The sequence below is a fragment of the Heloderma suspectum genome, chromosome 10 (genome assembly GCF_057233095.1).
Source record: "Heloderma suspectum isolate Gila_16-S chromosome 10, 16-S_ref, whole genome shotgun sequence".
NCBI classification, from domain to species: Eukaryota; Metazoa; Chordata; class Lepidosauria; order Squamata; family Helodermatidae; genus Heloderma; species Heloderma suspectum.
Genome location: NC_139467.1, coordinates 12,032,149 through 12,060,028, shown reverse-complemented (window position 1 = coordinate 12,060,028; position 27,880 = coordinate 12,032,149). Strand labels below are relative to the sequence as shown.

Below are 27,880 nucleotides of genomic sequence, written 5' to 3'. Positions count from 1 at the left end.
TGTAACTTGAGCCCGTTATTCCATGTCCTGCACTCTGGAATGATCGAGAAGAGATCCTGGCATTCTTCTCTGTGACAACCTTATTCATGTTCTGCTCCATTTTTAACTTCATTGATTACAATATTAAATACATTTTAGTGCTTCTTCAGATTGTGTGTGTGTGAAAATGCTTAACTGCAGAGTAGTTACTTTGCTGTTCCATGAGAACCCTATTAAAGTTCCTTCCACACTAGAGCCCTTCAACTCTGCTGAGGCATTGCTTTTCTGCAATTTGCTGAAAGTCGAATTCACAAAGTACTTAATATAATCTTCATAAAGCACTAAATATAATCCTATATTATCCAGCAAAGTCCAAGGCCACGATCCAGCTATGTTTACAAAAAGTAAATCCTGTGTAGATAAGGTCTCTTCTAATTTTAATTAAAGGTTCTTGTTAGCTTGTTCTGCCCATTTTATTACATTCTGTCCAGCATGACTTGGGGTTAGCGATGAATTGTCCCTTAATGCCCCTTATTAATTAGTTTCTGTTCCTCCTTCAGGAAGAGGGTTAATTCTGGTTTCCTTGCATTCTTTTTTCCTTTCTTTCTTTTATACCTAGATAGGTCTTTTTCACTATATAAGAAAGTTAAAAAAAACCAACCCCCTCCCCCCAAGGAAACCAGGAATTAACTCCCTACTCCATCAATTGGGAAACAGAAACAACTCAGCAGTGATGCTCCAGCTGCACTGAACAGGAAGAAATAAAAACAGCAGAACCAGAAAGAAAGAAAGAAAGAAAGAAAGAAAGAAAGAAAGAAAGAAAGAAAGAAAGAAAGAAAGTTAGTTTAATTGGAGGAATGGTGGCCCTTAACAGGACAGGACGGCTCTGTGATTTTATTTTACTGCAACATCAAGAAAATCTCCACAAATAAAGTCTTTAAAAACAAGGGAGGACAATTCAGAAAACAATGGAATGTGATTTCCCACCGCCATCACAGAGTAAATAATTTGCTATGGCAACTGTTCTGCAGCTTATGGTTGCACAAGTGTCATGGGTGCCAGTTGGCTAGTGACTGCAGCAGCTGAAGCAATTATTACATTTCCCTCCTCCCCCCAGGACTGTGCATTTTGTCACAGGCCCTGCTGAGCTATCTCGCTTGAGCACATTAATACTCACTGGGCAGTACCTGGTAGGAAGCGCTGGGAAATCTGTACACAACGGTCCATGCTCCCGTAGCATGGCTCTGAAGGCGCATTCTGGCCACATTCCGCTGTGCTCCCGATGCAGCTCTGACACTTCACACCATTTTTTGACCCATCTCTGCTGACTGTTTGAAACGGCAGGGGCGGTGGGGGAAGGGAAAGAGAGGATCAGGTTCCCTAATCAAGTTGTTAGCGAGGCTGTGCTCATTGATTTTGCACACCTCCCCATCACAGAACAAAAATGTGTCTGGGTTTGGCCTACTTGCTTTTCATTTGGAGAGTATACTTAGTCTCCCCATTGTCTGCCCTTTGAAGTCAGGTATCTGGTAATTTGAGACTGGGGCGGGGGGCGGAGAGAGAACACCTCAGCTACCTTCCTCTACCCTAGCATCTCTTCTCTAAGGCCAGTTCCAAGAAATGTTGATCCCGGAGGTGGACCATCCGAATGGCACCCTCTGCTACCAGTTCAATGCTCTTGTGCAGCTGCTGTTTGTTTTAACAGTGGCTTGCATGCATGAGAGAATTTCTTATTGTTCTGTGCAGTGCTATAGGGGAGGAGGAATGTGGAAGAGTGCAGCTCTGGGACGTTTTCACAACATGAGTAGTGACCTCAACTGCCAGAGCAGTGACATCTGAACAGGCCCTCTGGTTAACGGAGCGCTTCCATAGAGCTCTGCAGCAAGAGCGGCCAAAAACGGCCATTACAGGAGCAGGGCTGCTGATGGCTGCTGGTGGCCATTTTTTTTTTCTTTCTTTCTGATTCTGTTTACAGAAAGAAGCAATAAATAAATAAAAACGGCGGAAAATTGTGCAAAAATCGCCATATTGCTAAAATGCAATGCACATTTGTGCACGTGCGCAAATGCGCATTTTAGTTCTATACAGTGATAATGTGCATTTTGGCGATATGGTGATTTTTGTACAATTTCCCATTATTTGTGTTTATTTATTGCTTATTTCTGTAATGGAATTGAAAGAAAGAAAGAAAGAAAGAAAGAAAGAAAGAAAGAAAGAAAGAAAGCAAGCAAGCAGGCAGGCAGGAAGACAGACAGAGGCTGCCAACAGCCATCAGCAGCCCCGCTCCTGTAAGGGCCATGTGAGCCATTGAGGCTGCTGGGATGCATGACGGAGCGGTTGGAGGACTGCAAGAGGGAGGGTGGTTAGAGAGTGGTTAGGCTAGCCATGCTGCGGGCCATGGCTAGCTGGACATATGGCAGGATCTCTTGCCATGGTTAGCGCTAACTACCATGCACTGTGGTTAGCCTAGCCATCCTGCCCCAACATGCATCAGAACAGGGTCACTCACAAGGAAGCACCATGGAGTTCAATGGAGCTTGCGCCCAGTCCCAGGTAACTATGCACAGGCTTGTCGTTGCACAGATCCTAATAAATTTATTACTGCTATTATTGGTACTAGTATTACTACTGTTATTATAGCTGACATGGCAGCTCCATTCTTTCCCGATGCACATGTGGGGCTAATCCAGGTCACACTTAAGACGAGAGACAGGACTGGACTGGATGGGAGCGCTCTGCACACACTGCAACATTTTGTTGCAGGTCTCTCTGGTAATTTCTAACCCTGGATTTGCTTTACTCTACTGCCACAGCACAGAATTGGCATTTTCAGGGAGGGAGGTATTCCAACCCCAAAATCTCTCTGCTAAGTAGTCATTCACTCACAACTGATTCAGACCTCATCAGCGTGTACATTGATCATTATCATCATCAGCATCATCATTATATGCATCCATTGCCATTCTGTTATTATATACCATGATATGTAATACCGTTTGCAGCGATCAGAGGAGTATCCGAGAAGAAGGCATGGCTGGCTGGAAACCTGAACGGGAACACCCCACACTGCAACATTTTGTTGCACGTCCTACTTGTAATTTCTAACAACATCTCTCTGCTAAATAGTCATAGACTCACAACTGAACCAGACCTCATCAGCATATGCAAGACTGTGGTTGTGGCTGTTGTTCCAATATGCATCAGTTGCCATTCTGTTATTATGTACCATTAGAATTCAGTTATTAAAAATTAAGTCATTAAAATTCTGTTATTGCATACCATTAAAATCCAAAGGTTTGCAGAGATCAGTGGAGCAACAATACATTTTCTGGGATAATGATCCCCTATGCCCCGCACGAAAGCGCCGGCAACTGTTCGAGGTGCCACAGCCCTGTTTCACTGTGTCTGCACTCACTACAAAGGGAAGAAACAAGCAGAAATGGCCTATTACCAGTTTATGAGAGCTTTACATAAAAGAAAAAATCCACAGTCCGATCGCTGTGGAGGCTTTCCACTTTTACAGCAGGCTCCCAGACGGTAACCATGTGATTGCTGAGACGGGAAGATTTTAATTTTCAAGGTTCCGTAGAACTCGATGAAACAGCGTCATCTAGCGGCTGTTTTAATCGCATAACAATCCAGTATTTTTTGATGCCTCCTTTCTCCGGATCTTTTTAACATGAAATAACCAAATACCCCTGGATGTGCCTTGGAGGTTGACAACATCATGAAAAGGACCCGCAAACTTCCATGACTGTATTGCCCCTGCAGTAGGCTTCGAACTGTTAATTTAGAGGTGCCAAGATAGCAATAAATCAGTTCCAGGTTTACTTACAAGGAGATACTTTACTGAGTACAATCGACACACAGGCGTACCCAATGGTTGGATCAGACAGCTTCTCTGAATCCAGAGCCATGGGGTAAAATGGGCTTTATACCGTACATGTCAGCAGTGAGGCAGCATGACAACAGCAAGCGTTAATTAGCATTCGTTCCCAGCATCGGCATAACAGTGCTTGGTCAGCCCAGCACAGAGACCTGCAGCTTGGCATAAACATAGCTTCACTTCCCAGGCACAACTTGATAAGACACTTCACTCATCAGTATGGAATGTGCTTGAGGCCACACTATCGGCCTTTGACTCATCTCACATGCACAGAGGCCCACTACCAAGGGACAAGGAGGAGGAGACAGGCTATAAACATAATAAATCAATTAAATAAATAAATATGTTGGTATTTGGGGCCCCTTTGGACTCTCCCCTTTGCCTTTGCCCCCACCCCACCCCTGGAAAGGGGCTTCCAAGAACTTATCCAAAACTGAATCCATCCCTCGAGCTGAAAAACGGTTGCCAGCCCTGCCCTTTGTTAGCCCGCTGCTCTCAGGTGGGGTGAGGATGCCGTCTCCTCCCCGGTGTTGAAGAAAGATTCCACTGCTGTTCCTCTCCGTTCTGTACGTAGAAGGGGAGGGAGCACCAACTTGGAATGCGGGTGATAGAAGCCAAGATCTCACGTTGCTAATGTGAGGGCCATCCCATATTGCTTGTTCCCAGAGGTATGCTGCTTCCCATCAATGACAAATCCTGGTGAGAGATGGGGCAGCCGCCCAGATTAAGCATCTGCTGTCTTTTCCTAGAGTGGAGGAAAGTGCATAGAGGCGAGAACCCCTACCTAGCTACTGCAAATGTACTCCCAACATTCCTAAGGTGGCTGACGAAATAACAACACTTACAACCAACGAACTGCTTGATCTCAAGGACGCAAGAGTCTTGATAAAGGCTGCAAACTTCCACATTGGTGTCCGTGCAATTTCCTTCCCTGTTCAAGCACTTCCAGCATGTCAGGCTGTTGGCTGGAGAAAGAAACATGGACAATGTCAGCAAGAGGTTTCCATTTTGCATCACCTGCATTGGGAATGCAGGAAGGGCTTTTGTGTAAAGGGAGATGGTGTTGGTGGCAAAGCCCCTAGCAGGAACTGGCTCAGTTTTCCTGAGATTCACCGTTGTGCAGTGGTTCGAGTGCTGGACAGTCACTGACTCTCAGCCCAACCTACCTCACAGGGTTGTTGTTGTGAGGATAAAACGGAGAGGAGGATCGTGTAAGCTGCTTTGGGTTACTTGGAGGAAAAAAGGCAGGATATAAATGCAGTAAATAAAATAAAATGATAATAAATAAATACCATCACAGAGAGACTGAGCAGGCTCCAGAACAATCCACTGCCCTGACTCCCAATTCAGCTAAGACAAATACGTTTTTACAACCCTGCCTGTGGGGCAGCCCCACCTTCTCCTCATCTCAGTTTTTAGGAAGCAATTACATTTCATTTTTGCAGTCTATGTGCCTAAGGGAGCTAAAGCTAAAACCCAGAATAGGCATCGTAAATCCAGTACCCAGATCACCAGTTGGTAGGGTGTCCAGGTGTCCTATTTTACAGAGAACAGTCCTTTAATTTGGAGAACTGGCAGACGACGGTCTTCTCTTGGAAGGTGTCTTTTGTTTGATGGCAGTGGAGGCTGGTGGGTCAAATTATAGTGGGGTTGTGAATCCATTCTGGGTTTCAGTCAGAACCAGCTAGAACTCTAAGGGACCTATCCAAGGGGCTGAATCTATTTTGGGGATAAGGTTCAGCACCATGTATAGCTCTGTTAAGAGTTCTGACTGGTTCTGACTGAAACCCGGGATGAATCCACAGCCCCAATGAAATCAAAGCGACCAGCCTCCGCTGTTTGATGGGCTGTCCAGTCCAAAGTAGGAACATAGGAGCATAGGAAGCTGCCTTAGACCAAGTCAGACCATTGGTTTATCTAGCCTAGTATTGTTGACACTGACTGGCAGCAATGGCTCTCCAGGGTTTCAGGCAAGAGTTCTTCCAGCCCTGCCTGGAGATGCTGGGGATCGAACCTGAGACCTTCTACATGCAAAGCAGGGGCACCATCACTGAGTTACAGCCCCTCCCTCAATCCCCTACAGTGGCAGAAATCAAAGTGGCTATTAACCAGATGGTGGACAAATGGCTGGGATAGCAATTCTGGTTTGGTTTTGTCACGTTTCTTCATCAGTTTGTCATGTTTCTTCATCACCCCTTTCCCCCGACCACCAATCAGTTGGTGGCTTGGTGGCTTCTGAGCAGAACAACAACAACAAGAAGAGGTTGAAACGTCTCTCATAAGGCTTAGATACTGGCAGTGAGAGCTTTCAGCTACAATATGCTGGGAAGGTTGTATTTTTGGCCATACCCCTGTTGCGTTTGGCCCTGACCTCTTTACTTTCAGTCCCACCCATCACTAGAAGGCAGTTCCCGAGAGGTTCTCCAAAATGGAATTCAGCCCTCAGGGTGAAAGAGGTTCCCCGCCCCAGGTGTAAACAAACATTTGGAATACAATCTGGTTTAAGGGTAAAACGCTCTCAAGGTGTACAAGATAAAAACAATACAAAAGTGCAAAACAAATACAATTAGCTCCAACATAAATCTATTACAAAACAGTTAACACTAGGGATATACATATTTTATTAAATTTGCTCCTTCTGTATTTTGCTGATTGTTAAGCATCTTTTGGTTCCACTATCTAGTCATTGATAGAACTGGACTTCTTTTTTTAACAGATGTACAAGAATTTTGTTCCGCTTGCACAAGTGCGCATTAGCGGTAATGTGCATTAGCGCAAGTATGAATTTGCACAAATGCCCCGCAAAAGTAGTCTGCAATTCTGTGGATTCTCAGGAAAAGCCAGTCCACTGCAGACTCTGCAGGTCAGATTCATAGAAATCCAAACTCGTTTTAATCCATTGTGGAATTCTACAATATCCCTAGTTAACAACAATAAAACCTGTAGCCCACAGACTATGGAAAGGCAAGCAGAAACAGGTAGGTCTTCAGTAGCTTCCTGAAGAATGGGCCTGACAAATGCAAAGAATGGGCCTGACAAATCCACAATGGAAGTTGATTCCAGAGATGCAGAGCCACCACCAGAAAGGCCCTCTCCCTTGTACTCACCAGCCTAACTGCCCTTGGCCTCTGCTGATGACCTCAGAGTGCAGGCAGGTTGGTACAGAAGAAGGCAGTCCTTTGAGTAATCTGAGCTCAAACCGTTTAAGGCATTAAAGACTAAAACCAGCACTTTAAATGGAGCTTAGAAATGCACTGGCAAGCCTCATTGACATCAGTAGGACTTGCACAGGAGACATTTGCAATGGATCAGTCCCTACCAATGGATCAACAGGCAAATACATCTGCAACTTACCCGGGCCAAGACAGAAAATGAGAATCGCAAGGGACATCTTAGACTTCATAATAGTTTTGACACTGGAGGAGGAGGAGCAGAGGAAACCTGGGTCACTACTGAGACATGGACCTCTCATGAGCGGACTTCAGAAATGTTCCTTGCTTTAAACAAAGGCAGAGCTTCAAATCATATGCTATTTATTGAAGAACAAGCAACAGCAACAACTGAATTGAACAGGAAAATAACAGTAACCACAAGAACAGTTTAAGGGTACAGTCTTTAGCTCCAACCCAATATAGTAAAGAGTTAGTATGTTTCTGGACTGGCTTTTCTTCTGCAACTGCCCCACCTCATTCACAGAATTTTATGGGCGAATCCAGATGACATGGTCTTCTGCCTGCAACCCTCCTATGTTTTCCTAGCACTTCTTCCATCTTTTTTCTTTCCACCAAAAAAAAAAAAAAAATCTGTTGAGGAGGAAAAGACAAAATAGCTGCAAAATGTCTTTCAATTTGGAACTCTAAGAGCTGCCCATCTGGAAGTGTACCTAGCAACCTTCATTTCTCATTACTAAATGTATATTCCAGTTTTGGTCAAGGATCTGCCTTAAACCTTCCGGACAGGAAATGTTGAAATGGCCATGGAGAAGGACTTTAAAAAATCATCAGAAAAATTTACACCATTTTTTTTTAATGCAAGGGAGAGCCAATTTCCCAGTTAATCTTCTCTACCCTCTTTACTGGGATCAGTCGAGTTCCACTGAGTGAACAAATCACAAAGGTTAAGTCCTGAGTACCTTTTACCAGCTTGGGCTGGTAAGACAGTTATGGCCATTCCTGGACAGGGAGAACTTGACCGCTGTGGTCCAAGCATTAGTAACCTCAAAGTTGGATTCCTGCACAGTGCTTTATATGGGGCTGCCCTTAAGGTTGATCCAGAAGCTGCATTTGGTGCAGGAAAGCCACAGCCAGGCTGGTAACCAAAGCAGCTTATCACCAGCAAACTGCACCCATGTGGAGGGAACTGTACTGGCTGCCTATTCTGCCAGACCAGGTTTAAGGTTTTGGTGCTTGTTTACAAAGCCCTAAACAACTCAGGACTAGGATACTTAAGAGATCGCTTGACCTGACCTCCTATCAGCCTGCTTGGTTGCTGCACCCATCAGGAGATACCCTCCTAGAGGACATGGCCCACTGTGGTATAATTGCCAGGGAGCTGCTTTCAATAAAGAAGTTGTAGTAAAAGCAGTTTCAGAAAATGCAGCTTTTCAAGAGGGAAGCGGCTGGTTGGCAGCGGATGGGTGACGACGTCATCTGTTGTGAAGGAATTCAGATTGCTCTAACTTCGCACTAAATCGCTTGTGAAGACAGCCCCTTGGTGGTGCCCAAGGTTTTGGGGGCTTGGACCATCACAGTTCAGAATAGGGCCTCTAGTATTATAGCACTCACTCTCTGAAACTCCCAATCACTGCAAATTAGGCAGGCGCCAACCTTTCTGGATTTCTGGCACCTTCTGAAAACATACCTTTTCCAACTGGGATTCCCAGGAAGAACATCTTGTTCTCTGTACAGAAAACTTTTTTTTCTTTTTGGTACATCGCTTAGAAATTTATTTAATGTAAGCAATTCATAAATATCATTAAATAAACAAATAATAATCAGTTCCATCTCATGGCTTACCTGTTATGGTTGAGCTTGTAGAGAGACAAATGGATCTTTGGCAAAATTCCCCAACAAAATCACCAGAGCAGAGATCTCTCTCTCACACACTCACTCTCTCTCTCTCACACACACACACACACACACACACACACACGCACCACTAATAAAGGGCAGGGTTTCTGCAGCTATTCCTGGCCACAGTGGCTGCAAGTCTCAATGCCTCTTATTCTTATATCAGCCAATTCTTAAGTCCTTCTCCACAACCTTCCTTGCCTTCCATGGACTAATGGCTCCTCTGTTCTCTTCTACATCTCATGAATTCTACATAGGGCCTGCTGAGGACCAGCCCTTCCTCTTCCACCTGCATCTCTTGAATCTGCAGGATTTATCATGTCTAAATGCAGCTATGTTCATGGTAAAAAGTTGGGACACGTTATTTCCGAAAACAGGCTATTACAACAGGTAGTGCTAGTTGGCCAAATCTTGGGTAAGCTTGTGAAATCCAAGAAAAACGGTCTCCTTTTGAGAGCGGCATACCAACAGTCATGAACTACCCAAAATACATTCTTCCCAAGCCAACTTTCCTTTGAGTGGAATTAAAAGTGTGAGAGACACGCTCACGTCTTTGGCCTTTTGATGCCATCCTAAGAAATAAAACCCCAACTGGCTAAAATCTAGGCTGCATGCTTTCTCCTAGACCCGATTTCAAACCCCATGTCTTCCCTTCTTTTAAGTCTAACACAAGGGAGTCCCTCCCAATTCCTTTCCCAAATCGGAGGTTTCTGAACCTATCAGAATCCTGTTTCCAGACCACTCTGCTCTGATTTACAGCCACAATTACATGTTACAAAGGATTAGGTGGTAGAATTCTGGATGGAACAATTTCAGGCTGCAGAACAGGGGTTGGATCCAGTCTTAGCCATACTCTGAGTAGACCTATTGATGGGACTTAGATTAGTCATGGATAACTGAGTCAATCCACCTGTTTGTGGAAGGAAGTGAATGTGCATTTTCATTCTATGAGAACCCTTTGCCAGCACCCACTGAGCCCTGCCTGAGGAGATGAGGCATTTATTATGCAATTGCCCTGACTCAATCACATAGACAGAGCATCTCTACACCAGCCTAAAAGACTGCATTTAAAATAGGGCTTTCTGCTTCCGTTTTAGATGCAGGATCATGACAGACTCCCTTTACATGCACTTCCTTTCCCCCTCCCTTTCCCTCTTATCCGAGTCTCCATATGTTTCATTATACCGCCGCTAGATGGCGCTGTGGTCTAGCTCCTCTTATTGAGGCTTTTCCATTTTCACGGAGGGAACTTCAGCGGAACTCAAGCATGGTAATTTGATAGCTCATTATCTCCAATCTTTTAAAAAATGGAATAAAAGTCATTTAGTGCAGGAGACGCCGTGGAGGTTGACGACGTCATCTAAAAGCCCTGCAAACTTCCATGAGTGACCAATCTCAATAGCAGGATAAAAGCTCCGTGTGAAGAAGCCCGTAGTCTTACTTGGGGGCCAGAGGACATCATCTTCCATTTGTAACCCTCCTGTGTTTTACTGCCTCTTCTTCCATCTTTTTTCTTCTCACAAGAAAACCATTAAGGAGCAAAAAACAGAATAGGAGCAGAATACATTTTGATTGGTTTTTTAAAAAGCTTTTTATTTGCAACACAACAGTAACAACAAACAAACAAACAAAAAAGCAACCAAAAGCTGGGGGAGGGTGCCTTCTGATTGATAATGCCAAGAGTCGTCCATCTGGAAACACCCTAAGTCTATATGTCTGGAGGGCAAAGTCTAGGAGCTTTGTGCAAGCCCTTACCTGTATGCCCCCTTTCTGTTTGAGCCCCTCCCCACAACAGTGGTACTGAACCCCCAAACTCTGAACAATCCCTCTCAGCGGCGGGGGATATGATGTAATCTGAGGGACACCACAAGCCACACGGAACAGGAGTCCCTTAGCACCACCTTCTGAGATTGCCCCTCCAAGAAGGAGCAGAGCCACCATATAACACTGCCTCCCAGTCCCATCTCAGTTAGATGCCTCAGAAGGTTACCTGGTCAGAAGTACTGAAAGCTGCCAAGAGGTCCAGCAAAACTAACAGGGATGCCCTCCCCCTGTCCAGTTCCTGGTGTAGATCATCCACCAAGGTGACCAAAGCAGCCTCTGTCCCATAACCAGGTCTGAAGCTAGAGTGAAATGGATCTAGATGGATCTAGATCCATCTGCATCCTCCAGAAATCCCTGGAGCAGAGAAGCCATCATACGCTTGAGCACCTTGCCCAAGAATGGGGTATTACAGACCGACCAGAAATTATCCAATATAGTGAGGTTCAGGGAGGTTTTTTTAAACAAAGGTCTTACCACCGCCTCTTTAGGCAAGATGGAACTACACGGTGCCATAAAGAAGCATTCAACACTACCCTTACCCACTCAATCAGTCCTTCCCCCCACCCACCCCCCAGCTGCTTTTATATGCTTGGAAGGCAAAGGTCCAGGCCACAAGTGATAGGCCTCAATTTTTCAAGGACCCTGTCCACATCCTCAGGCTGTACAAACTGACAAATATCCATTGTAATGGGACAAGCAGGGGGCAATTACATCCACCAGATTTGTTTCAGCTATGGCATCCCAGTCAGCATGGATGCAACCGATTTTACCTGCAAAGTGTCCCGCAAATTGATCACAGTGGGGCTGTCGATTGGTCCACCTCCCCTTCTTGTGGGCCACAGTATAATAGGCCTCTGACCACCCAAAAAATCTCTGCTGGGCAACTCTGTACAGATGCAATGGTGGTGGAGAAGCGTACTTTCTTCACCACCCTCATTGCCACGGAGTAGACTTTCAAATGAGCTCTAGCCCATGTTTAACTGCACTCCTTCCAAGTTTCCTGCCAACGTCTCTCTAGTCAATGTCCCACTCGTTTCATTACCCACAGCGATCTGGAAAACTGCAGGCTTGTTGGGCTCCACTCCATGAGAGAAGATGCTCAGGAATTATCATGGCAACCTCCCAGGCCATTTCTCCATTCCAGAGATCAACTGGGGCTTTAACAGAATCATTGCCAAGGTGACAGGAAAATCCTCAAGAGCCATCAGAAAACCATCTGGATCCATCAGTCTTGAGGGGCGGACCATCTTAATCACACACCCCCACACACAGAGGATCTGATTTCCAGCACATCCAAACCCCACCAGGTAATGACCTGTCCATGACAACAGAACTATAAAGAGTTCCTGCACCCCAATCACCATCATCCCATCCTATGCAGATGGCCAGATCTAAAGTGTGCCCCGCCAAATGCGTGCGGCCAGATATTAATTCAGGCAGACCCATGGTTGCCATGGAGGGCATGAAGTCCTGAGCCACTCCCAACAAAGTGACCTCAGCATGTATGTTGAAGCCCCCCAGCACAACAAGCCACGGAGACTCCAGCACCAACCCTGAGACCACCTCAGCTGACTCAGGAAGGGACTCAGAATGGTCCTCTCACAAATGCAGCTGCTGGATGTCATTGAGATCTAAAAGGTCTGCATTATTACAAAGACCTGTTACTCCAACTGAATATCATCAACAATGGGGGAATCAGCGCTTCCGTTGTGTGTTTGTCCCAGCAGTCCTAGGTGTAAACTGAAACCTGCATGACTCCTAGGAGGGTCTAATCCATTTAAGTCTGCAAGTCTTCCTTCCTCCACGTAAGATTCTGGCCATGCAGAATTCATGACTTTACCATCATGCCAGCCTTTCCCTCTCACTGCCACCCCCTCCCCAGCAACACCTTGCAACATCTTGTAGCTTTGTGCAAAACCTCGTCTGATGAAGGAGACCTCAAAAGTTTGCCCACAATTTTGTGCATATTTGGTTGCTCCTAATAAAGGCATTGCCTGACTGTGGATTTTCATTTTTCTCAACATCATCAGGTAGTTTTTGCCGCCGCCTACAGGGAAGAAGGAGCCTTGTAGAAAGATCGGGCTTTGGTTTTTGGCATGGCAGCAAAAAGCATCGTTTCAGCCTCACTCATTGTATTTGTGTGCGCACATGAAGAGAAAAACTTCTTCGTGAGAACAGAAAACACATGAATGAGACATTCTAAAATCAAACGTCTTTTAGAGCCAGTGCAGGAGCTGCATTTGGGTTGCAGATGCGAGAAATGTAAAAAATCGATTTCTGCACCGTGTGTAGAAACCACCCTTCGTAGAATGGCTGTGAACCTTTGGGCAGGGCTAATCCAGCCAGCCTCAGTTATTTCCAGGCTATCTGTGCCAGCCACGAGGCAAGGGCCGCCATCACCATTGTCAGCCTCTCTGGAGCAGAAGGACTCCCCGTTCGGTTGCAGAGGGATGTCTTACAACACCTTGCATAGGAATCCTGCCTCATCAGTGGAAGATATATATCTTGGTAGCTAGTGCACATGCTCTCCGTGGCACAGCCCTTCTGGATGGTCACAGGCAATTCTCTGTTTTCTGGAAAAGGGTAAAGACAGACAGGTTTGTGTAGCAGCCTTCAAAAAGACCTGCAGTGCATTCTACGTATGGGACACTAGGGAGCACGATAGCCCAACACTTAAGCAATATCATCATCTCCAAAAAAAATGACTCACCCAAATCTCATGGTACTTTATGGAAAGATCTCTTCCATTAAGGAACTGCTTCTTCCTGTGATTTTAAGATCCAAATGTGATGGATAACAGAGCTTCCTGTATTAATTTAGTTGCTGAATGGACTGTTCAGTGATGAATTATTGTGTTTTCCTTTACCAGGAACATTTAACAAAAACTAATTCACAAATTAAAAAAATGAGCTGGTGGAACTGATATATTTCACAAGGGGAGCCGAACTAAGAAAAGTTTCCAGCTATTTTTTTTTTATCAATGTGGGCCTGCTATGGAGAACAATGAACCAATTTCCCTAACAAAACAAAGGCACTTGGCAACTTTGCCCATGGCTATTGAGGCAGCTTCCAGTTCCATTACCCTTCTGCTGTCTAAGCCTCCCTCCATCTCATAACATGGTGCAGACATCTCCAACCTGATGCCCTCCAAATGTTTTGGACTATAACTCCCATCAGCCAGCATGGCCATTAGGAGTTGCTGTCCAACACATCCGGAGGGTGTCAAGTTGGGAAAGGCTGGCATAACATGCTTCACATAACACTTAAGTACTTCTTTATTAACATATTGAGTTATTTGACTTGTACCCCACACCTTGCTACCAAAAATGGCACTCAAGGCGGCTTAGAATCACTAATAAAACTTGATAAAAACAAGAATAAAACAAATATATTAAAAACAACTAAAACAACAACAGTAACAGAACAAAAACAGCCTCCAGCCCAGCAGACCGCTTGCACACCAAAGGCCCACTTGAAGAAAGTGGCCTTTGCCTGCCAGCGGAAGGATTACAGAGAGGGACCAAAACTAGCTTCCCTCCGCAGGGAGTTCCACAGCCAGGGAGCAGCCACCAAAAAGACCCTCCTTTATACGGCTTTATGCTAGTTCTCTAATAGCACACTTGTGCACCCCAGGCTACTGTGTGTGGTAAAGGGTGAATTTCAGCAGGTGCAGCAAAATTCCCACTTCCACGCAGCTCCTTGAGGTACAGGAGCATTGTCCTCTTTTGCATCTGCTCAGGCTGTACCGCACACCCTCTTCAACTCCTGCTGGCCCTCTTCCTTACCCTTGCTTATGACATGCACACACTGATCCATGACTCCCGTGCAGTTCAAAAGCTGCAGCCTGTCGATGGCGCACTCCCCGTGCCCTGAATCCCGGCATGTATAGCACTGCAGTCCATTGGGTTGACCGGAAGGTATTTCTGCGGAGTGAGAAAGAAAGAGGCTCTTGCAGGGATTGTAATTCCTATCAGCTATAGCTGGCGGAAGTGGGAACTAAGAAGCATTCGGTAGAGCGGGCTTTCCTAACCTGGTGTCCTCCAGGTGTCCTGGAGGGCACCAGTTTGGGGAAGCCTGAGGTAGACTGAGGTAGCTGCCAAAGGCAGCAGAGTTGGGGTGACATGAAAGGGCAGCAAATAGGTAGGTAGTCATGGTATTTTTACTGCCAGGGAGGGGAGAGGCACTTGTGGGATTTTCTGCCTCAGCTGCCAAAATAACTTGACCCATCTTCGATCCTATGAACCTAGACCAGGGGTAGGCAACACATGCCCCCCCACCACAACCGCTCCACAAAATTTCACAGCGGCAAAAACAGCGGTTTGACGCTGATCTTGAAAACAAGTGAAAGCTGGGGGATTTTGTGTCACCGCTGATGCCGCATTTGGCAGTGCGGAAGGGGCAGGAGTGTGGCCGGGGCGGGGGGTGGTCCTGGGGGTGAAAATAGCTCCCAGACGCTTCAGAATTGCCTACCCCTGAACTAGACCAGTGGGGAGCACACGTTTTGCTCTTCCTGGGGCAGTGATATGCCTTGGCCTGGCCCTGGCGAGGCCTCCAGGGTTTGGTTCCTGCTTAAGGAAGAACAGCAAAGTCAAGCAAGGAAGGCTCAGGGGTAATATTCTTGGTTTTCTTCTCATCTGCCAAAATGTGGTGAAACCCAAATGTGGGAAAAACCAAGTTCTGCCTAGATTAAAAATTTAACTAATTCCTTACGTTTGAAAGTAGCATAATTGAATCTGAATCCCAAAACTGAATTTTAGTTTAAAACAAACAGAGGGGGAGAGGAAAATGAAAAGAACCCTAAAACTAAGAGTGACACGGCAGCAGATATTCCCTTACGGGGAGCAGAGGATGGGTGTGCCAGTTATCATCCCCCACTGAGAGAATGGGGAGAATGAACTGGGTGAAAGGGGCTTGGTCAATCTCAGAGCAGAAGGACATTAAGCAATTTCTTCCAGAACGAATGAGGTTGTTCAAGAGAAAGGGAGTGGGTGGGATGTTGCTCCCTGGCTCTGAGGGGAACACAGTGGTGGGAGGGTAAGTGAGGGAGAGTGGATCGACACACATAGTAGAATAAGGTGGTAATGAAGTGGTAGAGTCCTGAAGTAATGGAATGGGCTGTACCACTTTGGAATTCAAAGATCAAAGTCTTTTATTATGTTAAAATGTTTTTTGAAAAACCACCCATCCATGCATAATAGGGAGAGGTTTGAGCACAACCTCATCTCCCTGGTTGTGCATTTTTCTACAAGAATGGAGTTTGTTTTCATGGGGGAGCACTCAAAACTGATATCCCCAACCTGCAGTCTAAAGCACTAACCTCCACACTGCCATCCTCTGCTGCAGTGGCTGTAGATCAAGGCTGCATCATGGGAGTGATAGCCTTCTTGTTCTGAAGGGATTTATTCTGGATTCTGTGGGCTTCAGCACACAGGGCTTTTATCCATGAGATTGGTTACTCATGGAAGTTTGACTTTTATCCTGTTTTTCCGACCTTTATCCTGTTTTTTTTTTTTAAGATCGCGGATAATGAGCTATTTACATTTCGCGAGTTCATTTTAGCCATGAAAGGAGGAAGTGGCACTATAACAGAACACCATCTAGTGGCTGTATAATGAAACTATAAAGCTTGCAAATAAAGGAACTCCCTGGGGGGGAGCGAAAGTGCATGAAAAGAGGGGATCTTAATCCCGCAAAGAATACAGAAGCAAAAGCCCCAGTAGAGTTCCAGGATGAGAAATCTGGTGTGGAGAAGTCCTATATCATATTATACTTGTGCTGTCAATGACAGGGATTTAGTATCATTTACGCATCTTTCAACTCAATGCACTTTAGGTTTTGCTTTCCTACTGCAATCCACCCTGAATAGGAGTAGGCCCAACTACTCTCATGCAGTGTCCGTTCATTTCAATGGGGCTTGGGTTGGAGAACTTCCCCATGGATTATGTCCAAATTATTATTATTTCACACAGGGATAGAATCTCCAAGTCAGAATCCTGCACCCTGGGGCCAGGATCTATCCCAGGCATGCGGAATCTCTTCCAGCCCCATGGTTCTTCCATTTTGGAGAGGCTCTCAGGGGCTGCATGCCAGTGGCGTGTGGGGCCAAAGGCGAATGAGACAGGACCCAACATCCAAAAATATAGTAGCATACTGTATTGTAAAGCTCTAACTGCCAGTAATTAAGACTTAGGAGAGGCATTTCATCCTTTTAAGACTGGGGAAATAAACTGCATAAAAGCTGGGAAACCACCAAACAACTGAGTGTCGGGGAAAGGGGAAGGGGGCGTGTCCACCTGGGGAACCACAGAGGGCCGGATTTGAGCCACAAACCTGCAGTCCTGCATCTCTGATCTATCAAAGCACTATTTTTGTAATTACCTGCAAAACTCCTATTGTTACAGTTGGACAGACCGCAGATCTTTCGGTCGACGTAGGCAAAATCTTTGCCAATCTGGTATGCCACCACTGTGTCCGTAAAGGAACTGTCTCCACATCCCTTTATGATGGGTTCCAGTTCTTCACCTGGAGAAGACAACCATCAGGTGATATGCAGGCAACCGGGTCATTTTCTCATGCTCTACTCTAAGAAGGACAGCCAGAAAGGTTGTGTGCAGTCCTCCCCCAATTCCCGCTCCTCTCCATTTTTAACTACATTGATTACCTCATTAAATACATTTTAGAACTTCTCCAGATTGTATGTATTTTAAAATGCTATAATTGCAAAGTTGTTACTTTGCTGTTCCATTGGATGCTGATTAAAGCTGCTTCCACACTAGAGCTCTTCAACGCTTCTGAGACATTGCTTTTCTGCAGAAGTACCTGTATTTTACCAGCTTTGTCTGGTAGAACAGGTAAGGCCATTCCTGGACCATGATAGCTTAGCCACAATGGTACAGGCACTGGTAACCTCAAGACTGGATTATTGCAATGCTTTCTAGCAGGGCTACCTTTGGGCTTGGTCCGGAAGCTGCGGCTGGTACAAAATGTAGCGGTGAGGCTGCTAACTGGGGCCTTCTTCTGACAGCAAGCTACACTTTGCTAAAAGAACTGCACTGGCTGCCAATAAGCTATGTTAATCTGGTACTAAAAGGGTTAAATAATTTTGCTCTGAAGAGGCTACTTCAAACTGAAGATGGCTACTTTGACCTGGAATGGTGAAATGATCTGAATGAGGGTTTTGGGGAGATCTACTAGAAGACCCCCTAAAACACTGCAGACTCAAATTGAAGAAGACCCCATACTTATATTCCAGACCCCTGACCCATGAGCATGAAGATCTTGACGTTTTGATTCTACGCTAATTCATGTTGTGGCATTAAAATACCTCTAACTAAGACCCTTTTCTCCCTCTCTCAAAATACTAGAACCCAGGGTCATCCTATGAAGGTGATTGGTGGGAGATTCAGGACAGATAAAAGGAAAGACTTCTTCACACAGCACAGAGTTAAACTATGGAATTCGCTACCACAGGAAGTAGTGATGGCCACCAATTTGGATGGCTTTAAAAGAGGGTTGAACAAATTCCTGGAGGGGAAGGCTATCAATGGCTACTGGACTTGATGGCTATGTGCTACCTCTTGTACCAGAGGCAATGAGCCTATATACACCAGTTGCTGGGGGACATGGGTGGGAGGGTGCTGTTATGCTCATGCCCTGCTTGTGGGTTCCTGGTCGGCAGCTGGTTGGCCACTGTGTGAACAGAATGCTGGGGGTTGGACTCGATGGTCTTGTAGGCCCCTTCCAACCCTACTATTCTACTATTCTATACTATTCTATGACTAGATGGACCCTTGGTGTCAGGGATGTTTCTGAGCACAGGGAGTGGGATAGCAGTTCAGATTGTGAAGGAGAACAATCAGACGTGGGAGGTGTTTTCCCAGGCTAGTTCAGATATGAGTAGGCCTGCTTCTCAGGTTACAAATGTACAGATGGCTGAGCTTGAGGGTCCCTCCTCACACATACACCCCATGACAGGCAGCGAACAGGAGGTTGTCCTAATAGATGCCAGGTGCAGGTGCAGAGCAAAGAGAGAGAAGGCAGGGGTGGAACTTAAACGGTCTACCCAATTGGCCTTGCATGAGAAGCTGCACTTAGAGGCCTCACGACAAGAGAGGGGCTTCCCCCTCTTAAGTTCAGCTAGCGAGGCCGCCTCCCTTGTAAACAGAGAGTTTCTCTGAGAATTTGCATCTGTATGACCCTGTGAAGTAATGGATTAAAAGCTGTAGACTGAAGCCTCTCGTCTGTGTATGTTTGGGCATTGAAGTGAAGTAGAGGCTAAGGGAATCTTGACACTTGGTCTGTTCCAGCAGGGTTGTTCTTATGTCCTTATGACTTTGCAGGACTGGCTTTGAAGAAGGGGGGTGGGATGCAGCTGTCTTTACAACCGGCTTCACCAAGCAAATCAAAGGCAGACAGTGTTGATGTGAGTGTATGTGAATGTATGAGTGAAATGAACAGAAGAACTGAGCATGCTCAGACACCCACCATAAGGAGCAAAATTACTGTTCGACATCTCATGTTGTGCACATGCTGATAAGAAATGCTGAAGCTCAACACCTATTGGTCAAGAAATCATAATGAAATCAGGAACAGAAGTGTTTGGGTGGAATATGTCCAAATACGACCAAAGATGCCCTTGAGCTCAAGGAGGATGTATGAGAGAGACACAATCAATACAACGTGCCTGGGTCTCTGATTAACCCTTTTATACACTGCCTAAAATATTCTCAAACCACCTGGGCATAAAATGTCGTGTTATTGGAGAGGGTAGATAAGACACCTTGTTTCTAATTCATGAACAGACGGTCTAACCTATATTTTTTCTCTCTCTTTCTTTCATAGCTATATAGTTGTTTTCCCCCCTGCTCCATCAAGCGGGAAACTGAAGCTGTCTAAGAAGAGGCAACCCATCGGTTATCCTGCATTGAACAGAAAGAAATAAAATGGGCAGAACAAGAAAGAAAAGAAAGGAAGGAAGGAAGGAAGGAAGGAAGGAAGGAAGGAAGGAAGGAAATTTAATTAGAGGAACAGTCTCCCTTAAAGGTCACACCAGCACTTCCCCTGGTTCTACCTTTAAAGACAGCCAAAAAATAATTTTAAATAAATAAAAATGACAGCTCTGCAACTGCATTTTGCTGGGGACAGGGAATCTCCACAAAAAAGGTCTTGAAAATATGAGAGGACAATTCAGAAAATGCCAGAACATGATTTCCCTCCTCCCCCCAGGACGGGGGGAGGATTTCCCTCCTCCCTCCCATTTTGTCACAGGCCCTGTCGACTTATCTCGCTTGAGCACATTAATACCCACTGGGCAGTACCTGGTAGGAAGCGCTGGGAAATCTGTACACAACGGTCCATGCTCCCGTAGCATGGGTCTGTAGGCGCATTCTGGCCACATTCCGCTGTGCTCCCGATGCAGCTCTGACATTTCACACCATTTTTTGACCCATCTCTGCCAACTGTTTGAAATGACAGGGGCAGTGGGGGGAAGGAAAGAGAGGATCAGGTTCCCTAATCAAGTTGTTAGCAAGGCTGTGCTCATTGATTTTGCACACCTCCCCATCACAGAACAAAAATGTATCTGGGTTTTGCCTACTTGCTTTTCATTTGGAGAGTATATCTAGTCTCCCCATTGTCTACCCTTTGAAATCACATATCTGGTAATTTGAGATGGGTGGTGGTGGAGAGAGAACACTTTTCATTTGTTTTTCATTTGGAAAGTATATTCAATTATCAAAAAACGTACTGGTTTAAGACTGGAGTTAAGGCTACCTCGTGTTGGCTCAACCTCCACAAAGCCAGCAAATTGGAAGCTATGGCTGATGCCTTAACTGACATGCCCCGTGATCAATGAAGATGTTGTGCAATGTCACAAATTGTGCTTGCTTACAACTTAACCTCCACGCATCCACACTTTTCCTTTAATTTTTCAGGCCCCAATCCAGATAGGGAGGATAGAGCAAAGATGCTGCCATGTTGTCCTGGGTCCTGCATTGCTTTATGAAGTATCTGAACCTTACTGTATTGCCAGATGAATCTTCCTGTGAGTTGACCCATGCTGGCTGTGGGCAAGCACAATTTGTGACATTGCACAATATAATCACTGATCACAGGGCATATCTCTTAAGTCATCAGCCTAAGCTTCCAATTTCCTGGCTTTGTGGAGCTTGATACAACATGAGATAGCCTTAACTCAGGTTAACCTGCAGGTTTTTTATCACTGAATTTCCCTGATTTTAATTACAGTGTTCTGAAGTAAACAAAAAGATAAATTAAAGAAACAAAACACAAAGAAGTCATTAACTGAATAGATGTGTACAAATAAATAGATATGTCAGTATATGTTCAGAATAGCTTACTTCTGAATAAGCCTGCAAAGGATTCCAGCATAGCTTTTTTCCTTTTCCTCCCTCTCTTCATCAGTGAGAGTGATTCCCTCAGCCTTCAAAATTACCTCACTCTTATCTCAGTTGCCAGTTCCCTGCTACCCCTCCCACAGTGTCAGAATGCTGACAGGAACAGTGGAATTCCTCTCAAAACACAGGAGTACTGGCAGCATTCTAGCTTCAGAGTGAAACTGAGCATGCCCGACATAACTTGCCAAAGTTAAGCATGCCAGCAGTTGCTGCTGTTGGCTTTCATGGGGCAGAAAAACAATGATGATTTTTAAATCGCTGCTCAGAATTTCACCAGACTGGCGAAACCACACCTTCTCGACAGGCCTGAACGAAGTATATCAGCAGTTTGTGCCAGAATTTGAAAGAAACATATGATAAACCGAGCTGCAGCTTGAGTAAAAAGTACAAATATGTCAATTTACATACCATGATATATCACAGGTTTGCAGAGGTCAGAGGCGCAACAATACATTCCCAGGTATAATGATCCCCTATACCCATCACGATAGCGCCGGCAATCGTTCAAGGTGCCACAGCTCTGTTTCACTGTGTCTGCACTCACTACCAAGGGGAGAAAAAAGCAGGAATTGCCTATTACCAGTAAAAGACACTGCTGCAAGTGTATTTTTGGATGTGAACAATGCCCTTAACTCCAGTCTTTTGCCGAGGTGAGTATCGTCTCCTACCTTTGAGGACTGGTGGCTGCTTATTGGAGTGAGAGGTAGAGAGAGATTCACTGGCAAATGGAATGTAGCCAGGAGAGGAGAAAGAAGTCTGAGCTTTTGCATCCGGCTGGCAAGGAGAAGACTTCAATTCTCCAAAGATGTGCTGTTGCTTTTGGGGAAATGAACCTGCTTTGAAGGCTCACACGGTCTGAAGATATGAACTATGAACCTGCCACATATTCATATGTGAATATTCATATGTGAATATGTGGCCACTGGTCCATCTATCCCAGGATTGTCTGCTTGCCCTGCCTTTAGCTAGAGTGAGGCAGCCACCTCAGACAGCCTAGGGCTGAAGTCCCATTTTGGAGAAGCTCTCAGGGGCTACATTCCAGCGGTGGGTGAGCAGAAGGCAAAAGGCGTTGGGGCCAAATTACCAAAAACGCCATCAAATTGTAGCTTAAACTCTTATTGCCCAGTAACTAAACCTTAGGAGCAGGAGAGAGCGCAGGACCAGGAGACAGCGCAGGACAGGAAGGCCTGGCGTGCTATGGTCCATGGCATCACGAAGAGTCGGACACGACTGAACAACAAAAACCTTAGGAGAGGCATTTCAGCCTTTTTGAATGGGGAAAAATTGCAAAAGGTGGGAAACCACCAAATCATCAGTGATTGGGGGAAAGGAGAGTGGTGATCTGGAGAATCCCAGAGGGCTGGACTGAGACCCCAGGAAGTCTAGATTTGCCCCAGGGGACTGAGGATCAATGCCCTGGCATGGAGGCAGAACCACAAGCAAGCTACTGCAAATGAACCCCTGATCCCCATCATGGTGACAAAATAACTGCACTTACAAGCAATGAAGTTCTTGGTCTCAAAGAAGCATGCATCTTGATAAGGGCTGCAGACCTCCATGTCGTCAGTCTCTGTGCAGTTTCCTTCCCTGCTCAAGCACTTCCAGCATTTCAGGCTGTTGGCTGGAGAAAGACGGGGGGACAATGTCAGTGGGAGCTTTCCATTCTGCGTCATCTGCATTGGGATTGCAGTAAGGGCTTTTGTCTAGGCAGAGGTGGTGGTGGTGGCTAAGCCTCCGGCAGGATTTGGCTCAATTTTCCTAATGTCACGGAGAGACTGAGCAGGCTCCAGACAACCATCCACTGTCCTGACTCCCAATTCAGAAAGGACAAATACCAGGGTGTCTCCACCAGCTATTTGCTCCGAGCCGGCTGCATGTTGAGGTTGTTAGGGATACATGACGTTGTGGCCATCCAGCAGCCACCCCAGATCTTATCAGGGAAAAACCAGATTTCCGGAGACTGCTTAAAGTCCGATTCTTTTCCTCAAGTCAGGGTCTCCCTGGTATAGTTGCTGTGTGCCCCAACCCCCACATTGACCTCGGGTATGCTAGCCCTGCCCAGAGGTGTGCCTTTCACTGTGACCCCGGTCAAGGGGTGTTTCCTTCTCAGCACAAGCATATGTGTGTCTACTTGGGAGTAACTCCCATTGTGCTCAGTGAGGCTTGTCCCCTTAAATGTGCACATGGAAGTAATTAATTCACCCCTCCCTTACAGCGATCAAGCTCACCAATGGGTTGAAAGGACTTAGAAGGCTTGAAGGGAAGTGATTCTGAAAGGGCTTAGGAGGCTTGAAGGGAAGTGATTAATTTGCGCCTTTGTTATGGAGAAAGCAGGGGAGAGCCTGGAGGGGGGGAAGCCTCTCTTATTGCTTGAGCAGCCCCTGCTACTCAGATGACGCTCACTCCAACCCCTCAACCCCCGGAAGTATATGATGTGGGTTCGAATGGTGCAATGCACGCCCACGTGGAGCCCTGCCCCGACCAAAAGCGACTTCTAGAAAAATGCAGGTAAGCCACTCCGCCCTTCTCCTTCTGCTGTCGTGGACACACGGCCCAGGTTTCTGGAACCCCTGCCCAGGGGATAATCCCACCTTCTCGTCATCTCAATTTTTAGGAAACAACTATGTTTCTTTCTGTCTTTTGTGCTATACATGCCAGTGGCAGCTAAAACTGACAGTCTTCTGTTTGAACGGCTGTCCAGTCCAAGTCCAGTTTGAAATTAAACAACCATCAGCCATCGGAAGGAAGAGCCAGGCCTTGAAGTTTCCCATCAACATCACCTGGCCAGTAGACTGAGCAACAGGCACACAGCTCACCTGGTCGCAGCGTTCCACACTATGGTGATTTCTATTTCTTTTTATATTATAATAATTATTGATAAATGTGCATGTATTTATTTATTATTTATTTATTTATTTATTTCATTTCTATACCGCCCAATAGCCGAAGCTCTCTGGGCGGTTCACAAAAACTAAAACCAAACAACACACAATAAAACAATTTAAAATATATAGAACATTAAAACCACAATATAACAATACAACCACAATAAAACCTAGCAGCAGTACAGGAGTTTAAAATACAGATTTAAAACAGCAAAGATAAAAATTTAGAAAGCTAAAATGCCTGGGAAAATAAAAAGGTCTTCACCTGGCGCCGAAAGGAGTACAATGTAGGCGCCAGGCGAACCTCACTAGGGAGCTCATTCCAGAGCCGGGGTGCCACAACAGGAAAAGCCCTCCTCCTAGTAGCCACCCGCCTCACTTCCTTTGGCAGGGGCTCACGGAGAAGGGCCGCTGATGATGATCTTAAGGTCCGGGCAGGCACATATGGGAGGAGGTGATCCTTCAGGTAACCTGGCCCCAAGCCGTTAAGGGCTTTGAATGTTAACACCAGCATGTAGGTGGCTAAGTGGTTAAGACGCTGAACTGCAGACTGGAAGATTGGCAGGACAGCAGTTCGAGACCTGAGTGCTGCGTGACCAAGTGAGCTCCCGTCTTCAGTCCCAGCTTCTGCCAACCTAGCAGTTCGAAAGCAAGAAATTGCAAGTAGATAAATAGGTACCGCTTCGGCGGGAAAGGTAACAGCGTTCCGTGCGCCTCGGTGTTCAGTCATGCCGGCCGCATGACCACGGAAGCATCTTCGGACAGCGCTGGCTCTTCGGCTTAGAAACGGGGATGAGCACCGTACCCTAGAGTCAGACACGACTGGATAGGGACACCTTTACCTTTTTATACATATGCATTCGCATATGCAAACGTTATGCAAATCGGCATCCTCTTTTGTCCGCTTTTGTAGTGATGCGTTCCCTCTTTCTTGTCCATTCATAAGTGGCCACCCTACCCAGCATCGGTATCACAGATCTCGCACCTAGACATGGCAGCACCAGCTGGTGTCTTGCAGCAGCTGCCAGGGCCCACTACCGATGATGACGTTTGCTGGGACACCCCGCCGACAGTGATGCCTGCTCTGGCCTCCAGCGGCCACGGCTGAAGCTGCCACCTTTGTTTTCTCAAAATGCAACGCCCCGGAAGTTCTGCCATTCCTTGGCATTTTGGACCAAAACACGCGGCAGCCACCATGTTTTGTAGCGGCCACCGCTTTTTAGAATTTACCAAGAATGCCATGGAATGGCGGAATATCTAGGTCACTGCATCTCAGGAAAAGTAATGCGCCCTGCCAAGGGCCCCCTCAACTAGACCCTGGAGTCATCCCATGAAGCTGACCAGTGGGAGATTCAGGACAGATAAAAGGAAGCAAAACTTCACATGGCACATAGTTCAACTATGAAATTCATTACCACAAAATACAGTGACAGCCACCAACTTGGACAGCTTTAAGAAGGGATCAGACAAATTTATAGAGCAAAAACAAGAGATACTCCTATGGAACTAAGGTACCAGTCCAACCAAAATTAATGTGTGCTGAACTTCCCCTGAAAACAATGAGGCAAGATGCAGCAGAATCCTATGCATATTTACTCAGAAGTCAATCCTCCTGAGTTCAATGGGTCATGGTCTCTAGTAAGTGCCTTTAAGGTTGTAGTTGTGCCTAATGTTTTAAGCCCCACGAGTTCTGATGGGATTTGAGCACATTTACACAAAAGTAAGTGCCACGACTGGGGAAGGCAATGGCAAGCCACCCCACTATAGCCTGCCATGAAAACGCCAGCGCAAGCGGCGTCCCTCTAGGAGTCAGCAATGACTCGGTGCTTGCACAGGAGGAACCTTTCCAAGTGCCGCTGAACACCATAGCAGTTACTTCTGAGTGAACATCCACAGAATTGCATTGCAAGATTATCTGGGCTGTGGACTAACAAATTTACTGTGGTATAATCTTTGGGAGTAAATCCCGCTGCTCCAATTATGAGGAAAGGGGGAAGACAGAGGATCCCTTAAGGAAATCCATAGACCCCGCCCCTGACTCATAACAATTTTAGCCATATAATGACCCCCTCCTGTAGTCACATAACTAGGTAGCTAACAGTGCAACCCTATACATGTCTTCTCAGAAGTAAGACCCACCATCGAGTTCAATGGGACCTGTTTCCTTGTGAGCGCATACCGGATTGCAGTATAAGAGAGCCAGCACAAAAGGTAAGAGGCTCCTTGACCTCCATGTAATTAGAGTTCTGCCCACATCTTCCAATACATGAAGAGGACTAGAAACATAGTACATAACTGTGAATCTTCCATTGTGTAAACAGACATTTAGGATACAATCTGCCTGGATCGTCTCCTATTAGTCCTATACAAGCCTCACTGAGATCAGTAGGCCTTGCACAGGAGATGGTCGCAGTGGATCAAACCCTATTCCCGCTCCCACCAACATACACACATAGACAAATGCATCCACAACTTACCCATGTCAAGACAGAACATGAGGATTGCAAGGGACACCTTAGTCTCCATAACAGCTTTGATAGCAGACAAGGAGGAGTAGAGAGAACCCGGCTCACTTCCCCTCTCACTTCAGGACTGCCAACTTGAAATGTATCTTTTCCACATTTGGCAGGGATCTCTTCCAAGCCTTCAAAAAAGGAAATGTTGACAGCGCTCTGCTCATGGGGAAGAGCTAAAAATAAGTCATGAAAATAGGGACAATTGTTTTTATGCCAAGTTCCCTTCTACTTTTCTCCTCCCTCCTTATAAAACGTGGGATCAGGGGTGTTCAGAGAATGGAGGTTGGTCTAGCATGTGTCCCTCTAGGTTGTTTACATTAAATAAAAGCCTATCACAAAGGGCTGAGTAGCCCATCCCATTGCTTACCTGTTGCAGCCGATTTTGCAGAGAGACAAATGGATCTTCTTGGCAAAGATCCCCAGGAAAAACGCCAGAGCTGAGGTGTCACTTTAATGTGCACACACACTGACCTAACAAAAAGCAGGGTTTCTTGGCTTCTGCAGGCACCCCTGAACTCAATGCCACTTATTTCAGCTTATTTCGGCTAATTCTTATGTCCTTGTCCAGACCTTCCTTGTGCTTCGTGGGATCTTTGTGTTCTCTTCTGCACGTTTTGAAGTCCGCATAGGGCCTGGCTGAGGACTCTTTCACTGGCACCTCTTGAAGCAGCAGTATTTAGCATGTCTAAACACAGCTAAATTTATTATATGAAGTCAGGGCACATTATTTCCGGTGTACATGCTGTTACAAGTGCTGCTCCTTGGCCAACAAGCAATCTTGGGCAATCTTGTGCAATCCAAAAAAACAGTCCCCTTTTGAAAGCTGCAACCAACAGTGATGAACTAACCTAGACGTATTCTCCCCAAGCCAGCTTTCCTTTGAGTGGGAATAAATGTGTGAAAACGCACTCCTATTGGGGGGGGGGGGCGCTCCTGGCCACTGTGATTGATGGGGTAACACACTCCTATGGGGGGGGGGCGCTCCTGGCCACTGTGACTGGTGGGACTGGTAGTAATGATGATGAGGTCCTCAGAGCAACACAGAAATCATTCGTAAGTCACAGCAGCAACAGCAGCAGCAATCCCCAGAATTTTTAAAAATAAAAGCAAACATTGCTAGGCAAAAGCCCCAAAAAGCAGTTTTTAAGAAGGAAAGAAAAATGGCCACAAAGAAAACTGATCCTGCACCTCCCCACCCCCAGATTCCCCCCAAACCCAGTAGTCATCCAGATCCTGCCCCAAGAACATATCCAGATCAACCCAAAAACAGTGTCCCCCAGACTCAGCCACCCAGCCGGATATCCCC

The 27,880-nt window shown here is 46.0% G+C and overlaps 2 protein-coding genes across 4 annotated transcripts in view; both read right to left on the bottom strand.

Moving 5' to 3' along the window:
- The window catches only part of LOC146337706 (urokinase plasminogen activator surface receptor-like), a 19,961-nt gene extending 8,266 nt beyond the window's left edge, over nt 1-11,695 (bottom strand). The window contains exons 1-5 of the mRNA XM_084816302.1: nt 11,651-11,695; nt 10,690-10,788; nt 4,711-4,882; nt 3,259-3,393; nt 1,167-1,307 (exon numbers count right to left, since the gene is read on the bottom strand). Of these exons, the coding sequence (XP_084672428.1) occupies nt 1,167-1,307; nt 3,259-3,393; nt 4,711-4,882; nt 10,690-10,788; nt 11,651-11,695 (592 nt within the window). The remainder of the gene's footprint in view (nt 1-1,166; nt 1,308-3,258; nt 3,394-4,710; nt 4,883-10,689; nt 10,789-11,650) is intronic.
- LOC146337705 (urokinase plasminogen activator surface receptor-like) lies at nt 10,517-27,777 on the bottom strand. Of its 3 annotated transcripts, XM_084815159.1 has the most exons (8): nt 26,942-27,777; nt 26,536-26,702; nt 22,672-22,794; nt 21,582-21,716; nt 20,076-20,216; nt 17,137-17,280; nt 14,544-14,681; nt 10,517-13,331 (listed from the first exon to the last, which is right to left on the bottom strand). In XM_084815159.1, exons 2-8 carry the CDS (start codon nt 26,582-26,584, stop codon nt 13,111-13,113), a joined length of 951 nt encoding a protein of 316 aa, XP_084671285.1. In that variant the 5' UTR covers nt 26,585-26,702; nt 26,942-27,777; the 3' UTR covers nt 10,517-13,110. The 3 variants fall into 3 exon arrangements, with proteins under 3 accessions (XP_084671285.1, XP_084671284.1, XP_084671283.1); XM_084815158.1 differs by having other exon boundaries at nt 26,536-27,777; XM_084815157.1 differs by lacking the exons at nt 26,536-26,702; nt 26,942-27,777 and having other exon boundaries at nt 22,672-23,271.
- Nucleotides 27,778-27,880: the final 103 nt, after the last annotated feature.